At 39.2% G+C, this 19977-nt stretch overlaps 1 protein-coding gene across 9 annotated transcripts in view; it reads left to right on the top strand.

Moving 5' to 3' along the window:
• Positions 1-19977, top strand: part of Lar (tyrosine-protein phosphatase Lar) — a 566012-nt gene that overhangs the window by 490741 nt on the left and 55294 nt on the right. For all 9 annotated transcript variants that reach the window (XM_034975410.2, XM_069503060.1, XM_034975408.2 and 6 more), the window contains one exon: positions 15293-15403. In XM_034975410.2, the coding sequence (XP_034831301.2) occupies positions 15293-15403 (111 nt within the window). The remainder of the gene's footprint in view (positions 1-15292; positions 15404-19977) is intronic.

Raw genomic sequence — 19977 nt, 5'->3', positions numbered from 1 at the left:
ATTTGTGTAATCCACGCGGACGAAGTTGCGAGCATAAGCTAGTAAATTATAAATTAATTTATTTTTTAACAATATTTCAATTTTTTCTTTCAGGATTTTTAATCTCACTATTTATTTACTGCCTAATCTTATACGTTTTTGGCATTTATTGACATAAGGAGAAAAAAACTTAAAAACGGAAATAAACAATAATTAATGTTTTTTTCGATTTTTTAATGACCAATTTGAGTCACGTTCACGTCCTTTCGTTTATGCACTTTATAATTACTGAGCACATTGTACATATTTTATTTAATCGACCTGAAAATATATCACACGTAAGGTAGATTTAACAAAATAAATGTGGAAACGATAATATGTGAAACTAATTCATGCGGTTTAGTATTTGTACAATGTTGTTTTCATGAATTTGTATGTGTTGTTTGAATTACATACATAAATTAGCATAATTATTATGCATTGTGAGAACATTATTTATCGCGGTTCTATGCCACTGTTAGTTTTAAATAATTAGTTATGTGAAAAACATATAAGTTAAAAAATAATAAAAAATGTGTATGAGTGACATAATAAAATTATTATAAGATATCTAGTGATTTAAAAAAGTTATTGGACTAGTATTACCTCACGAAGTTTTTTACGATTATAAGCCACTAGATGCCCGCTACTTTGTCCGCGTGGATTTATGTTTTTTAAAAGAACCCGTGGGAAATCTTTTTCAGGGATCAAGAATAGCTAATGTCACTCTTCAGGTCTATAACCACAAAGGTCAGTCCGTTGCGCCGTTATGGTGTGATAAGATGACAAACCAACAAACACAATTTCGTATTTATAATATAAGCAGGATTAGGGGGCGATATAGTCAGCCATTTCTCTTTTTTGTACCGTTTTGTTCTCTCTTTCTCTATCTGCCTCACTTAATTGCTGAGTGCAGATCCTCCCTTGATCAAATGGGTTTTCTTAGTATAATAATGCGGTGGGCTCACAAACCTGAGGTAGATATAACGGTGATTGCGACATAAGGGCGGTTACGCACTCATACGATCCGAGTCCGTGAAAATCTGGATATACAAAAAACTCGGACCGAACTCGGATATTGCTTACGCACTAATCTGATCTCTGTTCCAAATCCAAGCTACTCAGTGAATATCTTTGACGTATCTACGTCATGTCCGATTTGAATCCGAGGCACATCCGATATATTCTCACGGATGACGGAGAGAACTCGTGTGATGGATGGATTGATGGAAGTCGGAGCTAGTGCGTAAGCTGGTAGCTTACGCACGCATAGTTCTATGACTACTTCGGAACGTATTTTCAAAGACTCGGATCGAATGAGTGCGTAACCGCTCTAAAGGGTGAGATTGCGATTCATTTGCATACAAATGCCGGCCCCCAAGCTTGAACGAGATGGCACAGACGGTTGTTCCAACAAAAACGGCTCTTAATTCATACAACAATAACAGTGGTATAACTGGGGCTTAACTTGATCGAGACCGTATGTGCTCAACTACGCCCCGTGTCGCTTCCAGATGCAACGTTTTTGTTAATTCTTTGGAGTACGCTTACAAGTGGTATTTTATTTATTTGTTTATTTTTATCTATCTACTAGCTCATGCTCGCAACTTCGTCCGCTTGGACTAAAAACCCCTATTTTACCACCTTAAGGGTTAAATTTTCAAAAATCATTTGCGAGCTTTGCGTGATTTGCGTGAGTGCGTTGATAGTCAGACCTATTCCTTTTATAGGTACTATACATATTTAGATGTTGTCTACTAGATGATGCCCGCGATTTAGTTCGCGAGGATTTGAATCTTTTAAAAATCTCGTGGAATCACTTTCGTGGGACAAAAAGTAGACTTTTTTTTTTTAACAGCTCAAACTACTGGACGGGTTGGGCTGAAATTTGGCATGCAGATGGCTAATATTATGACGTAGACATTCGCTAATAAAGGATTTTCGAAAATTCAACCCCTAAGGCAGTAAAATAGGGATTTGAATCATATTTAGTTCACGCGGACGAAGTCGCGGGCATAATCTAGTTTCGATATAAAGGTAATTTGAATTTGGCATGCAGATAGCTATTATTACGACGTAGACATCCGCTAAGAAGATTTTTGTAAATACAGCCCGAATGAGGTAAAATGGTTGTTTGAAATTCGTGTATCTACTTAGTCCATGCGGACGAAGTTGCGGGAATGAGCTAACTGCCTTTAAAAGTTGCGTTTTATAGCAACCTACAACCTTATACAGTTGAAATTCTATAATATAGCTTGTCTAATTAAGAGTTTACAAGATATACGAGTGACAGAAGGGTTCTTGAAATGGGACATTTTGATTTAATTACTTGAGTCGCTTAGTGGGAACTTTAGAAATGTTAGTGGTCGCTCATACTATGTAAGTAGTACAGCTTTAATGAGTTAATCCGTTAAGATTACTGTCGATGCTGTATTTTTTGGCTTAAAATATATATATATATATATATATATATATATTTAATAAGAATATTAGCCATGTTAAATGACTCATATTCCCCTTTCCTCTCCAACTAAGCGTCAGGCTTGTGCTAGGAGTAAGTACGACAATAGTGCAACGGGCGGGGTTTGAACCGTCGACCTTTCGGTTTTCAGTCCACTCCTTTACCAGTTGAGCTATTGAGGCTCTAAGTCTAAGTAGAATATCTTAGCGTTTAAACTATCGTGAGTGATTTCCATTATCATATATTATCTTAACTTAACACGTGAGTAAAGCCGTTGTGTGATATATGTATAATGTAGAATATCTTCGTCTAGAGTGTATCAAATTGATATTCAAACCAAAATGTCAAGCCTTTTAAAATTAAAAAGAATTAATTTTGTGGTGTTCAATAGAAGTGTTCTAAATCCTTATTATTAAACCAGATTATGCCCACAACTTCGTCCACGTGAACTACACAAACTTTAAACCCTATTTTACCCCCTTAAGTTTAAGTTAAGTTTTCCAAAATAATTTCGTAGCGGATGACTACGGCATAATAGCTACGAGTATCTACATGCCCAGCCCGATCCATCCAGTAGTTTGAGCTATGCGTTGATAGATCAGTCAGTCAGTCAGTCACCTTTTCCTTTTATATATTTAGAAGATGACACTTTACGTGAAAAAACTGCTACCATAATCACAAACCTGTTAGGGGCCAGGGCCGGGCGGATTCGTGAAAGTCTCCCCAGGGACTAGCCGGCATAGATATTTAAGTACATAATACAGTACTAACCAGTCATCAAATAAAACATGTTACTAAAGTGGGACTAGTGGGGATCCGGGGCTTCTTTAAGAAATATAATTTTTTTGAAATTTGCAAATTTTTATTTTAACTTTAAAGAAAAACGTTTTTTATTTAAAATTATGCCTAATTTGTTATCTTGACGCTTCCTCCACTATTCACCTTCGTATAAAAACATCAAGTATTATTAAAGATGTGCTTAGCTAAAATAATAAAAGGTCGTGTTAATAAATTGATACTTTGCGAAAAAAAACACTATGACAGCCGTAAGATTACAAACATGCCAGAAGCGGGTGAAATTGTGGAAGTTACCACAGGCCCAGTCCCAGGGGGCTAGCTGGTTTTCAAATAAAACAGAAGTGGACGGACCTGGGGATTACTTAAGCTACGGGACATGCGAAACTCAAAAATCCACTTTCTGTTTTGTACTTTCTTCATACTTGACCAGTGAAAACAATTTTACATATCAAACTGTTTATCTACCAAAACTGGTAAACACACACTGACTATTTGTTGATTTAACAAGATAAATGATTAAAATATGTTGAATACAAAAATATCTAGCATTTTTACAAATGTCCGAAACAACATTAAGGTTTAATACCTAATCGCCGTTTCTAAAAAAATACAAAAAATTAAACCACCTCAATCGCAAACATGTCAGGGCCCTGCGAAATTGTGGCCGCCCCTGGGGCTAGCCAGTAATCAAATAAAACAGCGCTGTTACGTGGAGGGACCCGGGGATTACTGTAAGCCACAGATCAAAATACACTCTGCAATATTTTGTACTTTCCTTATATTTTACTAAGTTTGGTAATGATAATTATTTACCTATCAAACTGTTTTTCTACTGGTTATCACACACTGACTATTTGTTTATTCAACATAGATAAATGATCAAAATATTTTAAACACTGAAATATGAAGCATTTTTTACAAACGCTCGAAACAAGATTAAAAATTAACAAACGCCGTTTCTAAAAAAATACAAAAAATGACGCCACTACAATCGCAAACATTTCAGGGCCCTGCGAAATCGTGGTCGCCCCTGGGGCTAGCCGGTAATCAAATAAAACAGCGCGCTACGTGGAGGGACCCGGGGATTACTGTAAGCCACAGGACGTGGGGAACTCAAATAAAACCACATCGCAACAGGCCTTTTATTTATTGTTAATGCTCATGCTCCATAGTTCCACAATTTAGCCGTTTTGTCACATTGCAAAAGCGATTTCGACTCAACTCTTGGGAGTCAAATTGTAATAGGATTGCTGTTATTTCACTTCCGTAATATATTATTTCACTTTCAAATGGTGCATTTGCATTGTTCTGCAAGTCTTCTGTAATGTGAAGTACAACATTATCTAAATTCACCCCTCGCCATTTTATTACTAGAGGTCTGTTGGGTAAAATTAAGCTCGAAACGTGGTGAGAAATTCACCGAGTACCCTCGGGCCGCCCTTCAAAGAATGTTGGCAATCGTCGCGGTTGTTTTGACATTGCAGCTCGAAGTATTCTTGACCCACAAACCGACTGCGCCAATTCTGAGCCATCCATCGACATGAAGCTTTTTTTGGACGGTACAATTGTTGTCTGAAATAATTGATGAATTTTAAGGTTGCGTATAGGTGTTTTTTTTTTCACCTGAAAGATTTTGTGTCATCTTGTTTTCTGGTTATTTATCCTGGCGGTTCTGTTATGTTATATGAGATGATGCCCGCAATTTCGTCCGGGTGGATTTCGGTTTTTGAAAATCTCGTGGGAACTCTTCCCACGAGAATCGAGATTGATTTTTCGTGATAAAAATTAGCCTATGTCCTTCCCCGGTATGCAAGCTATATCTGTACCAAATTTCATCAAAATGGGTTGAACGGATGGGCCGTGAAAGGCTAGCAGACAGACAGACGGACAGACACACTTTCGCATTTATAATATTATTAGTATGGATGTATTGCGAAGAATAAATTCTTATAGTTTGTACTTATAATAATTAATACATACTATATTATAATACATACAGGTCAAACACATGACCCTCCTTTGAGCTTCAGCGCAGTCGGGTCAAAAGAAAAGCCCTCACTCACGGGCTGTCGTATACTACCCAGCCCAAACCCTTGAATCTAGAAAGCTGACATTGTGTACAGTTTCCCTTTATAACGTCGACAAGAATAAGGCCAGATTTTCCAAAATTCTCACGGGATAGGGAATAAAGACGATTTACATTTTCACCGAGAGAAGCTACAAGCTCACTATTTCACTGCTAAAAGCAAGCATGTAAAAAAAGCAACATAGGTAGGTATATTATTTCATACAACAATCTTTTTTCCTCCGCCCTGCGTCAGCCAGAACATATAATATTCAAGGGTGTTCATATTATTCGCGCATTATTTTCCAATTCATCATCCCACGTCGGATTGATACCCATAAATTTCCGCGCCCCCAGAGACTCGGGCTCCCATATTTTTATAGCACCTTCGCGATATTAACCCTTGGATGAAATAGTGTACAAAACTACTGCGGAAAATACTCGGTTATTTACCTGTACCCTTATCTCATCTTGTTTTTACATCTCGACAACGTTCATAGATTTTTAACAATAACGTCAGAGTAATGAACTTAAAATTTATTGTTTTAAAGCCTTACATTCAATATGTCTTTTTAATTTCATAACATTACTCGGTTATTTACCTGTACCCTTATTACGAGTTTTTACATCTCGACAACGTTCATAGATTTCGAACAATAACGTTACAGTAATGAACTTAAAATTTATTGTTTAGAAGCCTTACACTCAAAATGTCTTTTTTTAATTTCATATCATAAGTCGTAGAAATAATTTAGTAAATAAGTGGTTTTTAGATCCTATTTTAAGTGTTTGGATAATATTATGTAGACTTACGAGAGCCACATAGTCACACCAGTGACTCAGCTCTTTAAATCAGAATTTTAAAAATTGTAGATGCACGCTCGACCGTTAAAACAAAAAGGGCTTTAGAACCATTTCACTCAGACACTATATTGTAATAATATATTATCCTCAGAGAGCACGTAAAGCTGTCGGTCCTGCGCCTGATCTCTCTCTGGTCGTGTCGGGTTTCCGTCTCATTGGGCTATGAGAGAGAAGGTATAGAGAGTGCACCTGCTTTGCGCAAACACTTGTGCACTATAACACCTTCCGCGCGTTTAACTAATCTCTATTGAGACTGACGGCCGTACCCGAAGTTCGGTCGGGAGGAGGACATTATATTATATAATATATTCGAAAGTTAGCTTTGTCGAGCTATGCGAACTTGTACTAAGAGTACCTACCTACTAAATAATAATAAAAGTGCGTTTCGATTGAAGTGGTGACGAGCGGAGTAGAGCGCAGACTACGTTTCGATCAATGAGAGATTCCGTGATAAATAATAAATATCATTGAGAGATTTTGTGGTAAAATTATCATGTCATCAAAAGTATTATCGGTATATTTCTGCAGGTTTCCATTCCACTCCAGTCGTCTCTTCTTCAGTGGAAACACACCCATATATTACTAGCTTATGCTCGCGACTTCGTCCGCGTGGACTACAAAAATTTCAAACCCATATTTCACCCCCTTAGGGGTTGAATATTCAAAAATCCTTTCTTAGCGGATGCCTATAATAGCTATCTGTGTGCCAAATTTCAGCTGGATCCGTCCAGTAACTTGAGCTGTGCATTGATAGATTAGTCAGTCAATCAGTCAGTCACCTTTTCCTTTTATATATTTAGATGTAGGTACAGTGAACAATCATATAGGGCGTTGGAATATTTGACAGTGCTTGCTAACTTAAGGGTCGAGTTATTTATTTGGCTTTTCGCGAAGAAACTGCAAAAATGCAAAATAAAAGTTTCATGAATAAGTAAGAGGCCACTTATATCCCGCTGGAAGACAGGCTGCCTTTCTCATTAAAGGAGGAATATAAAAGTTACATTCGCGCTAGTTTTCATACACACCACAATTTCTTCCGAGATTCGTGTCATCATCATGATCAACCGATCGCCGGCTCACTACTGAGGACGGGTCTCCTCTCAGAGTGAAAAGGGTTTGGGCATAGTCTACCACGCTGGCCATGTGCGGATTGGTAAACTTCACACACCTTTGCGAACATTATAGAGAACTCTCAGGGATGCAGGTTTCCTAACGATGTTTTCCTTCACCGTTAAAGCTAGTGATATTTAATTACTTAAAAAGGCCGAATATGGCCTAGTTAGGATCTGCCGCTTGTAAAATGATATTGTGGGTATAGATTAGACTAACCTAGACTTTGGGGGGGGGGGGGGGGGGCGCGAAGAAATAATTCGAGAGGTCGCGGTCGGGGGGCAACGTCCTCCTAAGGGCGCCTGTGAGGCTCGGACCACGGCTTAGGATGATGTTGGGATGGGTGGAGTTGTTGGACTACTGGTTAGTCCGCAGGTTGACTTGTAGCCCTACGAGATAGGGAGCATTGTCGGTCATGATTTGTTCGTCGGGATCGTTAAGGACGTGCTTAGGGCGCCTTTTATCGGGCGGGGGGGTCGAAGAATTATTAGCCAATATCGACAAAAGTATTTAGTCCTACACATTTCAGTCACACAACTCACAAGTTCATAGCGAGCAGTCTAGTTGGAAATTGAATAAGTGTTTGGAACACGTATCCTGTTCGCTTGTTCCTGCACGGTATTCAGTATGCTCTTATCGATGGGATGGACGTGAGCCGGAACTCGCCAGAACTTTTGAAATACTGTGAAAGGGAAAAAGTAGCAAGTTGTAAACAACGTTCGGGGCGGACACAAAGGGAATGTGATTACGAGTTAACGGACACTCCAAGTTTTAAGAGGAGGAATTCTTATCTGGCTACTTTTATTATTAGGTATTAGGTACTAGGTAGGTACAACCCATCGGAAATATCTGCGAACCTGGCTAAGTGACGTCTTGCAACGTGCTTGCGTTGGCGACGGTACTGGCACTGGTACTGGCAACGGTACTGGTAGTGGGCATCATATATATAAATTACTAGCTGATGCCCGCGACTTCGTCCGCGTGGAATTAGGTTTTTTAAAAATCCCGTCGGAACTCTTTGATTTTCCGGGATAAAAAGTAGCCTATTTAAGTCTCCAGGTCTTTATCCCATATATCTATATACCCATGCAAAAAATTACGTCAATCCGTTGCATCATTGCGACGTGATTGAAGGACAAACCAACAAACCAACAAACAAACACACTTTCGCATTAACAATCTGGAAAGTTTTAATTTCCTTAACTCCATTACATTTTTTTATTTTGTTAAAGAATATTAGCCATTTTAAATGACTAATATTCCCCTTTCCTCTCCAACTAAGCGTCAGGCTTGTGCTAGGAGTAGGTACGACAAATAGTGCAACGGGCGGGGTTTGAACCGTCGACCTTTCGGTTTTCAGTCCACTCTTTTACCGGTTGAGCTATATAACAATACAAGTAAATCCAACTAACCCCAAGGATTTACACGGTTCCTATCCACATAGCCTTGTAATGATCTCAGCGTGACGGATGACGTCTTAATCCCCGGCACGCGCAATGAATCACTGTGCGCAATAATCATTACACCACTCATTGCAGACGTTAGTAGCTCATAAGTGTCCGTCGTGATATCCTGTGACCACTTAAATCAACCGCGTTGGCGTAAAGTAAACCTCACCTCCCGTTCCGACGGCCGACCTAAGAGCCAGATTAAACGGGCCTCCATGATAAACCGTCTTTGACCATATAACTTTGACCCGCGTGAGCGCGAGTTAGGGTTGTCAAGTGGCAAGGTTTATTATAGAATAGAATAGAATAGAATGTTTTTTTATTCATGTAAACTTTTTACAAGTGTTTATGAATAGTCAGGTAGTTTTAATTTACCACAGGTTCGGAACGCCGTTCCCAGTATTACCAGGCCAGGCTCACTTGGTCAAGTGACCCAAGGCATATATTATACCTACGACAGCGGGCTCCTTCGTCGGCTTATCTTATTGGAGATATCTCAGAAGAGAGAGATACAAGGGATAAGACTTTACGTGAAATAGAGTGGTGTTTGGTAATTTTAGACCGTAATGCCTGTGTGAGCTGGTTTACACTGTATTGTGTCGTAACAAGAGTCACTTTTTATTTAAACGTCTTTGCAGAGTTAGTCTTCTGTACCTGAAAAGTACTGGTTCTCGAATCTCTATCTCTTAAAAATCTTTGCGACTTTGAAGTCGGCAGAGTATTCTTGGTTTTGATGATTTATTACTAATCGTTCCAAACAAATAGTAAGTACATCTATGTATGTATATATAAAACACATATAAAAGGAAAAGGTGACTGACTGAGTGGCTGACTGACTGATCTTATCAACGCACAGCTCAAACTTCTAGACGGATCGGGCTGAAATTTGGCATGCAGATGACGTATGACGCATCCACTAAGAAAGGATTTTTCAAAATGCAAACCCTAAAGGGGTAAAACAAAGGTTTGAAAGTGTAGTCTACGTAGACGAAGTCGCGGTCATAAGCTAGTTTTACAATAAAAACAATTCAAAGTCCAAAATATTATAAATGTGTTTTGGTAAGGAAATATTATCTAAAGAAGAAGAAAGAGAGTCTTACTAATCGTTACTTATCTTACTTCCAAAAGTAAGATAAGTAGCCATTAGTATTCTTCAACTTTTTTCTTTTGTGTTTTCGATCCTTATTTTTTTTATAATTTTTTAGTGTTTACCTACACTTCAAGGAAATTACTAAATAATTTTAAATACATATCAAAAATTGCGTGACCGGCAGGAATCGAACCTGCATCTTCTGGGTTCGCATCCGATGCCTTGACCATTCGGCCACGGTCTCGCTTACTGCCAGTGACGAAATTAGTGATATGTATGTTAACTCAGTACTGAAGCGACTGTTTAATGCGATCTAGTAGCGACACTTTGCAGTTATCGAAACTACTTTCAAATGCCCATATTACAATGTAGCTCTTTGAACGAGAAATGACATTATTTGCTTGTTTTCCTTATTTTGTCAACCCTAGGGTTAAGTATTAAGAACATTGTTTGTGTACAAGAACAAGCGGGGATCGGGGCTGGCTGGTGGCACGTAATACCGCCGCGACCCGGCTATTCCGCTGGACGTTTATGAATAGCACTTATTTTTCTTTTAATTACGCCCCCCGCTGATCTGGTGACGCGTTTTGTCCTACACTATGACATTTAAGCTTTATATTCCGTCCGTGGCGTGGCGTGGGTGCGATTATTTGGATGTTGGAACGAAGTAGGTTTATGAACTGTCCTCATATCACAAGCGTCGTGTGCGAGCCTGAGTCGCACTTGACTGGTTTTTTTTGTCCCTATTTGTCGACCCTAGTGTAAAGTATTAAGAACATTGTTAGTGTACAAGAACAATAGGGGGAGGGGGGGGGGGGAATAGCCCCCATGGGACGTGGACGTGGCCCTCGCTGATCTGTTGACGTGTTTTGTCCTACACTAACAATGACATTTAAGCTTTATATTCCTTGGATATTATTGAGAAGTTGAGACGAAGTAGATTTATGAACTTTCATAAGATTACGTGGATATTACATGGCTTTACAAGTGTATACTTCTTCTACGTTGGCAAGTATCTTTACAATTAGTAAGATTTATTAGTAGACTGCATCGTCTCAAGTCTTATTGCCAGGAGATATCTCATTAAAACATCTGCTCGTCGTCAAATTTTAGGCGATTTAGTTTATAATATTTACAAAATATATAACGTTATTAAGAGCAAAATACGAAATCAGTACTCTTACCTATTATAAATGCGAAAGTGTGTTTGTTTGTTGGTTTGTTCTTCAATCACGTCGCAACGGTACAACGGATTGACGTGATTTTTCGCATGGGTAGGTATATAGACCTGGAGAGTGACATAGGCTACTTTTTATACAGTAAAATCAAAGAGTTTCCATGGGATTTTTAAAAACCTAATATCACGCGGACGAAGTCGCGGGCATCAGCTAGTAGGAAATACACGTCAATATTACGAGTTTATATGTTTACATTTCCCGTGTTCTCTTTTTACTTTGTTTACGACGGTACCCCTTAGGCAGTTTTTTGGAAGTTCTTGTCGATTTCCGGGGCACGTCCGCTCTGTCGATAGACGCATATTGAATCCAGTGTATGGAAACAAGATACGTGTTCCGAACCTTTCTATTGCGAGGGCCAGTCCTCGGACGTGAAATATTTGCCATAATTTTATTCTTACCTACTCACTAGCTTAAGTTTAATATGTACAGTCAGCGGCAGGGCTAGATTTGCGCCCGCCATCAGTACAAGCGACTATGGACGGGTGCGGGCCGGGCTTTGTTGCTGATTGTGCCTACTACCTACCTATTTGTGATCATATTATGTATTAGTTTTATAGTTATATTATATTATACTTACTATATTAAGTTAACACAGTGCTCAGTAAAACCGACTGTGGTTTTGTGGCACTGAATGTAGCAGTAATAAAATGTAATTTTTATAAGTTTAATAATAATAAATAAAAATAAATAAATTAACATGTGTGTACGAACTTCCACCGAGCATTCGTCCATTTCAGGGTTCCGTACCTCAAAAGGAAAAAAGAAACCCTTATAGGATCACTTCGTTGTCTGTCGTGTTTGTCAAGAAAAGGGAATCGAAACCTATCGGGTACATTCCGTTGACCTAGAAAATTAGAATCATGAAATTTGGCAGGTGGGTATTAGGTCTTATAACCACCTTATAAGAAAAAAGCACGAATTAAAGAAAAAATCAGAAAACCGTGAATTAGTGATTACATCACAAAAAACCGGCCAAGTGAGACTACAGAAATAAAGTAAAACGGTACGAGCATTCATCATTTCAGGGTTCCGTACCCGAAGGGTGCCAACGGGACCATATTACTAAACCTCCGCTTTTCTTCCTTCCGTCCGTCTGTCTGTTACCGAGTTGGTGTATCTCATGAACCGTATCTAATTGGTAGAGAGCTGTAATTTTCACAGAATGCGTGTTTCTTTTGCCGCTATAACAACAAATAATAAAAATTTCAAAACGGTTGCCATGAAAATAAAAATAAACAATTAAAAGTGTTGTTTCTTGTACGACGGACTACCACGGAAGCTTCCTCTGTTGATTAAAATAATACAAATCGGTCCAGAAAACTCGGAAAAATCGGTGTACATACAATTAAAAAACGGGCTGAATTGAGAACCACCTCCTTTTTGGAAGTCGTAACTTCTCCCCTTGTATAGAGTATAGACAGGCTACAACATTTTATAATAAAGCTTTACACAATGTACCTACATCTATTCAAAATGTGCACATTGAGATTCGATAAACTTTCAATTTGACACTGTTAAGTTTGAGAGTTTCTCCAAAGTTAAGAAACCCTCTACTTGTAGAACATGTTCGTTACAATATAATATACATTACCTGCTCGTACCTACATGTGCGTGTTCATATTGTTATTAACTTCAAAACTAGAGTACCCACCTATCTATTCAATTTCAATACATTCTAACAAATTTCAATATAATATGCTACAGGACGCGGCCGTAAGTAATGTACTTTGCCTTGTAGAATGACATTTCGGCTTTGTAGAGCGTTGTCTCTGTCACTGATACCTACATATATGACGTTTTGTCGGTCTCAACGACAGAGACAGTGCTCTACAAATCTTCTATCTCCTTCTAAAGGTCGATGTACAATACTTTTCGGCCGCGTAATGTAACAAGTTATGATATTATAAGTGATTGCCAGCGACTTCGTCCGCGTGTTCCTATTTACATATTTTTTTTACATAACTATAGAAATCTTTTCTTAATCAGTTGACCCGTACAAAGATGGGTAACAGACACACAAACTATAATAACATAAACATTAGTTTGAGTTGTTAGCAAAAAAACGTCGCGCCCTCGGACACTATTTATCCCGAAAAATCTAGGATTTCCACGGGATTTTTAAACCCTAAATCCACGCGAACGCAGTCACAGGCATCAGCTAGCTTCGTGAACACTTTACTACAGTAAAATAATAAAATGCAAAAGTTTTCCATTCAATTTCTCACAAAAATGACTGAAAAAACACTAGATCTGTCAATTTGTCTTTAGAACAACGAATGTCCGTTTCACAGTAATTGCATTCCCTTTGTCCGGGCCGACTCCAAGTCTCCAACTCCCACTTTTTTACCTTCAAGAGTTTCACGAAGTTTCTCGAAAATTCTAACCTAACTTTATTTTAGGAACATCCGTAGTCCGTATCTATCGATAAACTCGCGCATGATATTGAATCCGTCCGTAGATCACGATATTTTTTAAATTTCTATTTTCAAAACAACAAAAATTCTTATCGCTTCGTATCGTAGGAGTCATTTTTAGGCCTTTTAGGGACTATACTGCAATACGCAGCAATGCCTGAAAATTTCAGCAATGCTATGCAAAATAATTGCTCCAGGTTGATCCAACCGCAATAGCAACAAAATAAAAAAAACTACATTTTTTTCATAAAATCAAAAATCAATTTTTAAGTAATTTTAAAATACATTAATGATAAAATGAAACCGTTGCAATTTCGCTCAAACTATTAAACGCGATAATAAACTATGTTCAGTTTTGAAAACTATTAACAAGTTACATAACTGCACGGTTTACCTTTCAGTTCTAAGGCACGCGAGCATCATTGAATGCAGTGGACATGATTATATTTATTTTATACCATGCTAGTAAATGGCCAGGGGAGATACTAATACAGTGGACCCCCGGTAATCCGACAATCATTTTGCAGGCCAGTGTCGGACTATCGAATTCGTCGGAATATAGAGTACTGCCTAAGACCCCCTATAGTCCGGATTTTTTTACAAAAGAGTACCTTGTAATCCGACAAATTACGATTTAGGCCGTTTAAAATTTTACATTTTTCTTTAATTGTCAGTGTTTTGTGGCTTCGCTTCTGAGCTTGTGACGACATTACTAGGTACGAATACGTAATACACAATTTTATTACACAATTTACACGCGAGCATCATTGAATTCAGTGGACATGATTATATTTATTTTATACCATGCTAGTAAATGGCCAGGGGAGATACTAATATTCTAAAACTAGCTGATGGCCGCGTCATCGTCCACGTGGATTTAGATTTTGAAAAATCCCGTGGGAACTATTTAATTTTCCGGAATAAAAAGTAACTGTCACTCTCCTGGTCTTTAACTTCACCGATGGGTTGATGATGATAATAATAATGAAGAGAGGTAAATAACAGTTCAATGTAAATTTTGTCGTAATATAAATTTTCCTTCTAATTACCTATACGCACAGACCATAGACGCCTAATAGCTGGACACCCCCGATCGCCAAGCTTAGACAGTTGCTTAGCATAAAATTTGGCCCACGCCCGTTCGGTACCCTCATTCCGCACATTGTCTTGATTACGTGACTTTTGAGTCCACCAATCACAACAAAGCATTCTCCCTTGTCTGCCGCCAACATTTTACGATTTTGTTTTCATGCAAAACCCTTAAGGTTTGAATTCTCTGTGCCTATAAATAAAACTTATGTTAGGTCAGGCAAGTTATAATGATTACATTCACTAGAATTTTAGATTTCACAATAGTAAATTTCAATCCTTTTTTCCATTTAGCGAATGAGCTTTTAAATTTTAAATAAAAACAAAGAGAATAAAACTTCGTACGGGCTGATAACGATAGTCGGGAAGTTAAAATTTTGCATACAGCATTAAACTTTCGAACTAATGTGTCGGTGAAACGTAAAATGAAAGAAAGCATTGGCATACCTCTGCGAATATCGTATAAACATATAACATTATAGTGTTGTGTAGCTATGTTACGGGTTACCCCCCCGTTCCCAATTATTGTCCTTTGTCGGGCCCAAATTTAAATCGGATGTTTGGTTCTAGTGGCAGAACATTTTGGCACGAACAGGCTGATTGATTGATTGATATTTATTTTCTTCTATAGCTCCAGTAAACTCATCAAGAAGTTATAAAATGAACCTGTGAATAATACTGTTGTTTCTTTTCTCAGGTACACTACAAATAGTGAAGAGCGAGGAGGAAGATCAAGGGAAGTTCGAGTGCGTTGCTGAGAACGCCATCGGCACCGAGTTCTCTAAACCAACGTCCTTGTACGTCAAAGGTATGGACATAATCAGTTTATTTGATGAAAGAATAATGTATGTATGTATCTAAAACGGTAAATTATAATGAAAAAAATACGCGAGTACGGAACCCTCGGTGCGCGAGTCTGACTCGCACTTGCATGGATTTGATTCGATACCATATTATGTACAAACAAATCTGGTCAGGTATTTAGAAGTTATAGTGGAATAAAGAAACTCACATACTACGAGATACATAGACCCCTAAAACATTACACTCCTTTTTTGGGCTGTTGTGTCCGTGTAGTATAAAAATATGCAACACCTGTCCTATACTCGTATATCAGAAAATTTGCAAAAGTAGCTTCAATTTAAAAATGAAATTTATAACTTTTTATAGAGCTACTGCCACCCTTTCTGGAACGAGAGGAAGCAAAGCCAGGGACGGAACTTAGTAATACCGTTATAGTTGCGCGACTATAACGGTATTATTAATTTTCTTGGATCTAGTTGGAGTTAACTAAAACAGAGATTAAAATCAAGTTGTTCATGGAGCGAAAAGCGTTGATTCCGATTATAAAAATCAAATCTTACGACTCGTATGAACTTCGAAAAATGCTCAATCGAAGATGTTTCAATCCGCAATATACAGAATAAAATAAAAATATCGGTCAAGTGGGAATTGGACTCACACACGAAGGGTAAATAACACTTTTTAGTTTTTCAAATTTTCATGGCGGATGATTTTAATTTTTTTTTATTTGCTGTTATAGCGGCAATAGAAATACACGTTCTGTGAAAATTTCAACTCTCTACCTATTACGGTTCACGAGATACAGCCCGCTGACAGACAGTCGGAGAGACGGGTGGACAGCGGAGCCTTAGTAATAGAATCCCGATGGCACCCTACTGGTACGGAACCTTAACAATGTAACACTGTTATAACAATCAATAGCGTTCCCTAGCTTTGATCAAATTGACTTTAGTCCACAACACGCAACTTGAAGCGACCACACAAACACATAATATGTTTGCCCCGCCAAGCGCAGTTGAAAATTACATACGAGAGTCGTTACTTTCCAGCGCAGCGCTTTATAATCAACTGGAAAGTAGGCTGCGGTAATATTTGCAGGACGTACGAGTACTAGGCTCGCATGAGATAGCGTCGGTAGTCGGTACGCTAACTACTCGTATCTCACTTCAGATTGCCGTGACTGATTGTGCCTTGAGTGCCGGCGATTTATAAAACGACGTCTACGTGAATTGTTGCTAACATTTTTCGTACTTATCACAGGTCTCTAGTGAGAAATATAACATTGTCTTCCTTTAGTAAAAAGCCCTTTGTAACAAGCTTGCTACGCACATTTGAAACTTATTTTCTTCAAAAAAAATAGTGCTCGCTTCGCTAACGTTATTGTTTCGTAAGTATTTACCATTCCACGAAGTTGTCATGTGTTGTAACATTAAATATAAGCAATATCGCGCTCACTTCCCTCATGCTTTTGTCACCACCAAGACCAATATTGTTTTCAATAATTCGAAGTTAGTCGTGAAGAGACGTTCAGCTGGCTACAAGTACACATAGATATTATTGCCCCACCAAGCGCTATTAAAGCGCTGTTGAAAATAACATACGAGAGTATCGTTACTTTCCAGCGCAGCGCTTTATTACCAGCTGGAAAGTAGGCTGCGGTAATATTTGCAGGACGTACGAGTACTAGGCTCGCATGAGCTAGCGTCGGTAGTCGGTACGCTAACTACTCGTATCTCACTTCAGATTGCCGTGACTGATTGTGCCTTGAGTGCCGGCGATTTATAAAACGACGTCTACGTGAATTGTTGCTAACATTTTTGGGTACTTATCTATTCATTTTTGGGTTTTGTATGATAAACATTATGTACCTACTGATTGTGTCAGAAGAAATCAGTCATCAGTGAGTAATAAAACATTGTCTTCCTCTTATAAAACGCCTTTGCAAGATTAGGATTACGATTAGGATTTGCATTCATGTGTCACACACATACTTATAGTACGCGACAGGTGGAAATGGCAATCGGGGAGAGAATGCCCCGCACATCCGCACAGTTCCCGGACTAACCTGGTGGCGCATAACCCGATTGCCATCTCGACCTGTTACTATTCATAAGTAATGATAACGATGCCATGAATCTTCGTCAGCACATTACAATTTGGTTACATTTTAGTCATATCATCATCATCAGCCTGTGGAAGTCCACTGTTGGACATAGGCCTTCCCTAAAGAGCACCACCACACCCGGTCCTCAGACTTCTTCATCCAGCCACTTCCCGCCAGCCTCTTTATATCGTCGGTCCAACGTGCTGGAGGGCTTCCCACACTACGCTTGCTTAAACGCGGTCTCCACTCAAGGACTTTCCGGCTCCAACGGCCATCGCCTCTACGACAGGCGTGACCTGCCCACTGCTGCACTTGCTAATAGTTTGGGCTATGTCAGTGACCTTGGTTGTCCTGCGGATCTCCTCATTTCGGATCTTATCCTTCTGGGAAACTCCTAACATAGCCCTCTCCATAGCTCGCTGAGCAACTTTAAATTTGCCACGTCTATTTTCGTTCTATATAGATAAGTAACATTATTACGGAAGTTTTGAATTAAATAGACGAATAAAATTATTATTAAACCTTAAAATTACAATCGCAGTAACAATTTGATTCCCCGCAAACAAAATTGTACGACTTTGCACTGAACAAAGCTGTAGTGAAGTTTATTTAGGTTCACCAAAACTGTTTGTTGAAGCTTGAAACAATATACGGAATGGTTTATTTAACCTTTGAAGGAGCAAATTAATGAGAACGTAACCTAGGAAATTTAAATATTGGCATACCAATCTTGACGTTCATTAAAGACTTTTTTTTGTTTTTACAGCAGGGGAAAATCCTCATCAGAGCCGGACTCTTACTGGCTAAAAACCCCTGCTGTCTTCTTGTTGGCCGTGGACCCGCCTTTCAGCCTACAACACAGCAACATTATTGTCTTTTACTTTTTTCCTCTCCTTTTCTCTTCTTCTTCCTTTTCCTTCATTATTATTTCAGCAAAGTCTGTTATAGCTGTCCAGTTTTCCTCATTTTGTAGCATTTTTTCTATTAGATTTTCTACTGTTAAGTCTCCCATTCTACTGACAATCGCTCTTCTCTCTTTTTCCCAGTTTGCACATGCAAATATCATCAACTTCGCTGCAGTAAAATCATCTAGCATCTTCTCTCTTTACCAATGCGTACAAGGAAGTCCATGAATACCCCGTCCACTGTTAGAAGAAGTTAGCTTCTAACAGGTTCATTAAAGACTGAGGATGGTCACTGAGTGAGAAGTTTTTTTTCTAATGAGCGCTTCCATACCCTCACCCTGTATTCAGCCTTTCCTATCTAGCCATTTTTTTTTGACCGGGGTCCATTACCTCGAGAGCTCCTGCGATCTCCAACACCAGCACGACACGCAGGCGACCCAAGCGACGACGACTACGACGACGCGATACCCACTGCGACAAGACCCCATCTCCGCATCCGACGGCGAGTCCAGCGCCGTCGAGAGGAGACCCATCCCGATCTGACACAGACTAACAAAAACTACGCGCGCGGTGAGATGGCTTCTGCCACCATCAGCGCGGAGAACAAATAAAAGAAAGTCCACTAGGGCCATTAGTCAAGATGGCGGGCCCTAGTCGGTGAAATCCCGGCTTAAAGAACAACATCATCATCATCATCATCATCAACCAATAGACGTCCACTGCTGGACATAGGTCTCTTGTAGGGACTTCCACACGCCACGGTCTTGCGCCGCCTGGATCCAGCGGCTCCCTGCCACTCGTCTGATGTTGTCCGTCCACCTAGTGGGGGGTCTTCCAACGCTGCGTCTTCCGGTGCGAGGTCGCCATTCCAGCACAACCATTAAAGAACAACACCAGGTCACAAAGCTGCCCTGCGCCACACCCGGGTAACGAAGCCAAGCCTCGAGGACCGTACCCCCATCTGGCCGTTCCAGCCAAACGGAGAAGACCCTCACCCCTCACATCACATCAAACGCGCCCAGGTCTGAGAAGAGTTGAAAAGAAGAACGTTGCAAAAAAACGAATAAAATAAAATAAAGAGCCCACTTTGAGGTGTATCCGAAGATCTTTAACTCTATACCATAAATACTCCATTATCAATACCTACCTCGATCCTGAAGCCCGGTAACTAAATAAGGAAACTTACGGCGATGGAGTCTCATTGAGTTAGCCGGCAACTTGTCGAAAGGGACTCGGATTATTTAACTTCAAAACGAATGCCTCCGAGCTTTTATTGAAACTCTTTAGACTTGATTATACTCTTGTCTAGTTTTGAATTATCAACCCATTGCTGAAGTTACGATAATTAAATTTTTAAATTAATACGATAATAAGTCTGTTATTGAGCTCTATACAGCTCCATAGATAGCTGATAGCTATCTCTCTACCAAATTTTGTCAAAATCGGTTAACCGGATGGGCCGTGAAAAGCTAGCAGACAGACAGACAGATGGACAGACAGACAGACAATGAATAAGGCTGGATTTTTCAAAATTCCCACTGGATAGGGAACAAAGATTTCTATTTTTGC

The sequence above is a fragment of the Maniola hyperantus genome, chromosome 14, assembly GCF_902806685.2.
Source record: "Maniola hyperantus chromosome 14, iAphHyp1.2, whole genome shotgun sequence".
Lineage (NCBI taxonomy): Eukaryota > Metazoa > Arthropoda > Insecta > Lepidoptera > Nymphalidae > Maniola > Maniola hyperantus.
This window is presented reverse-complemented; position numbering and strand designations above follow the sequence as displayed.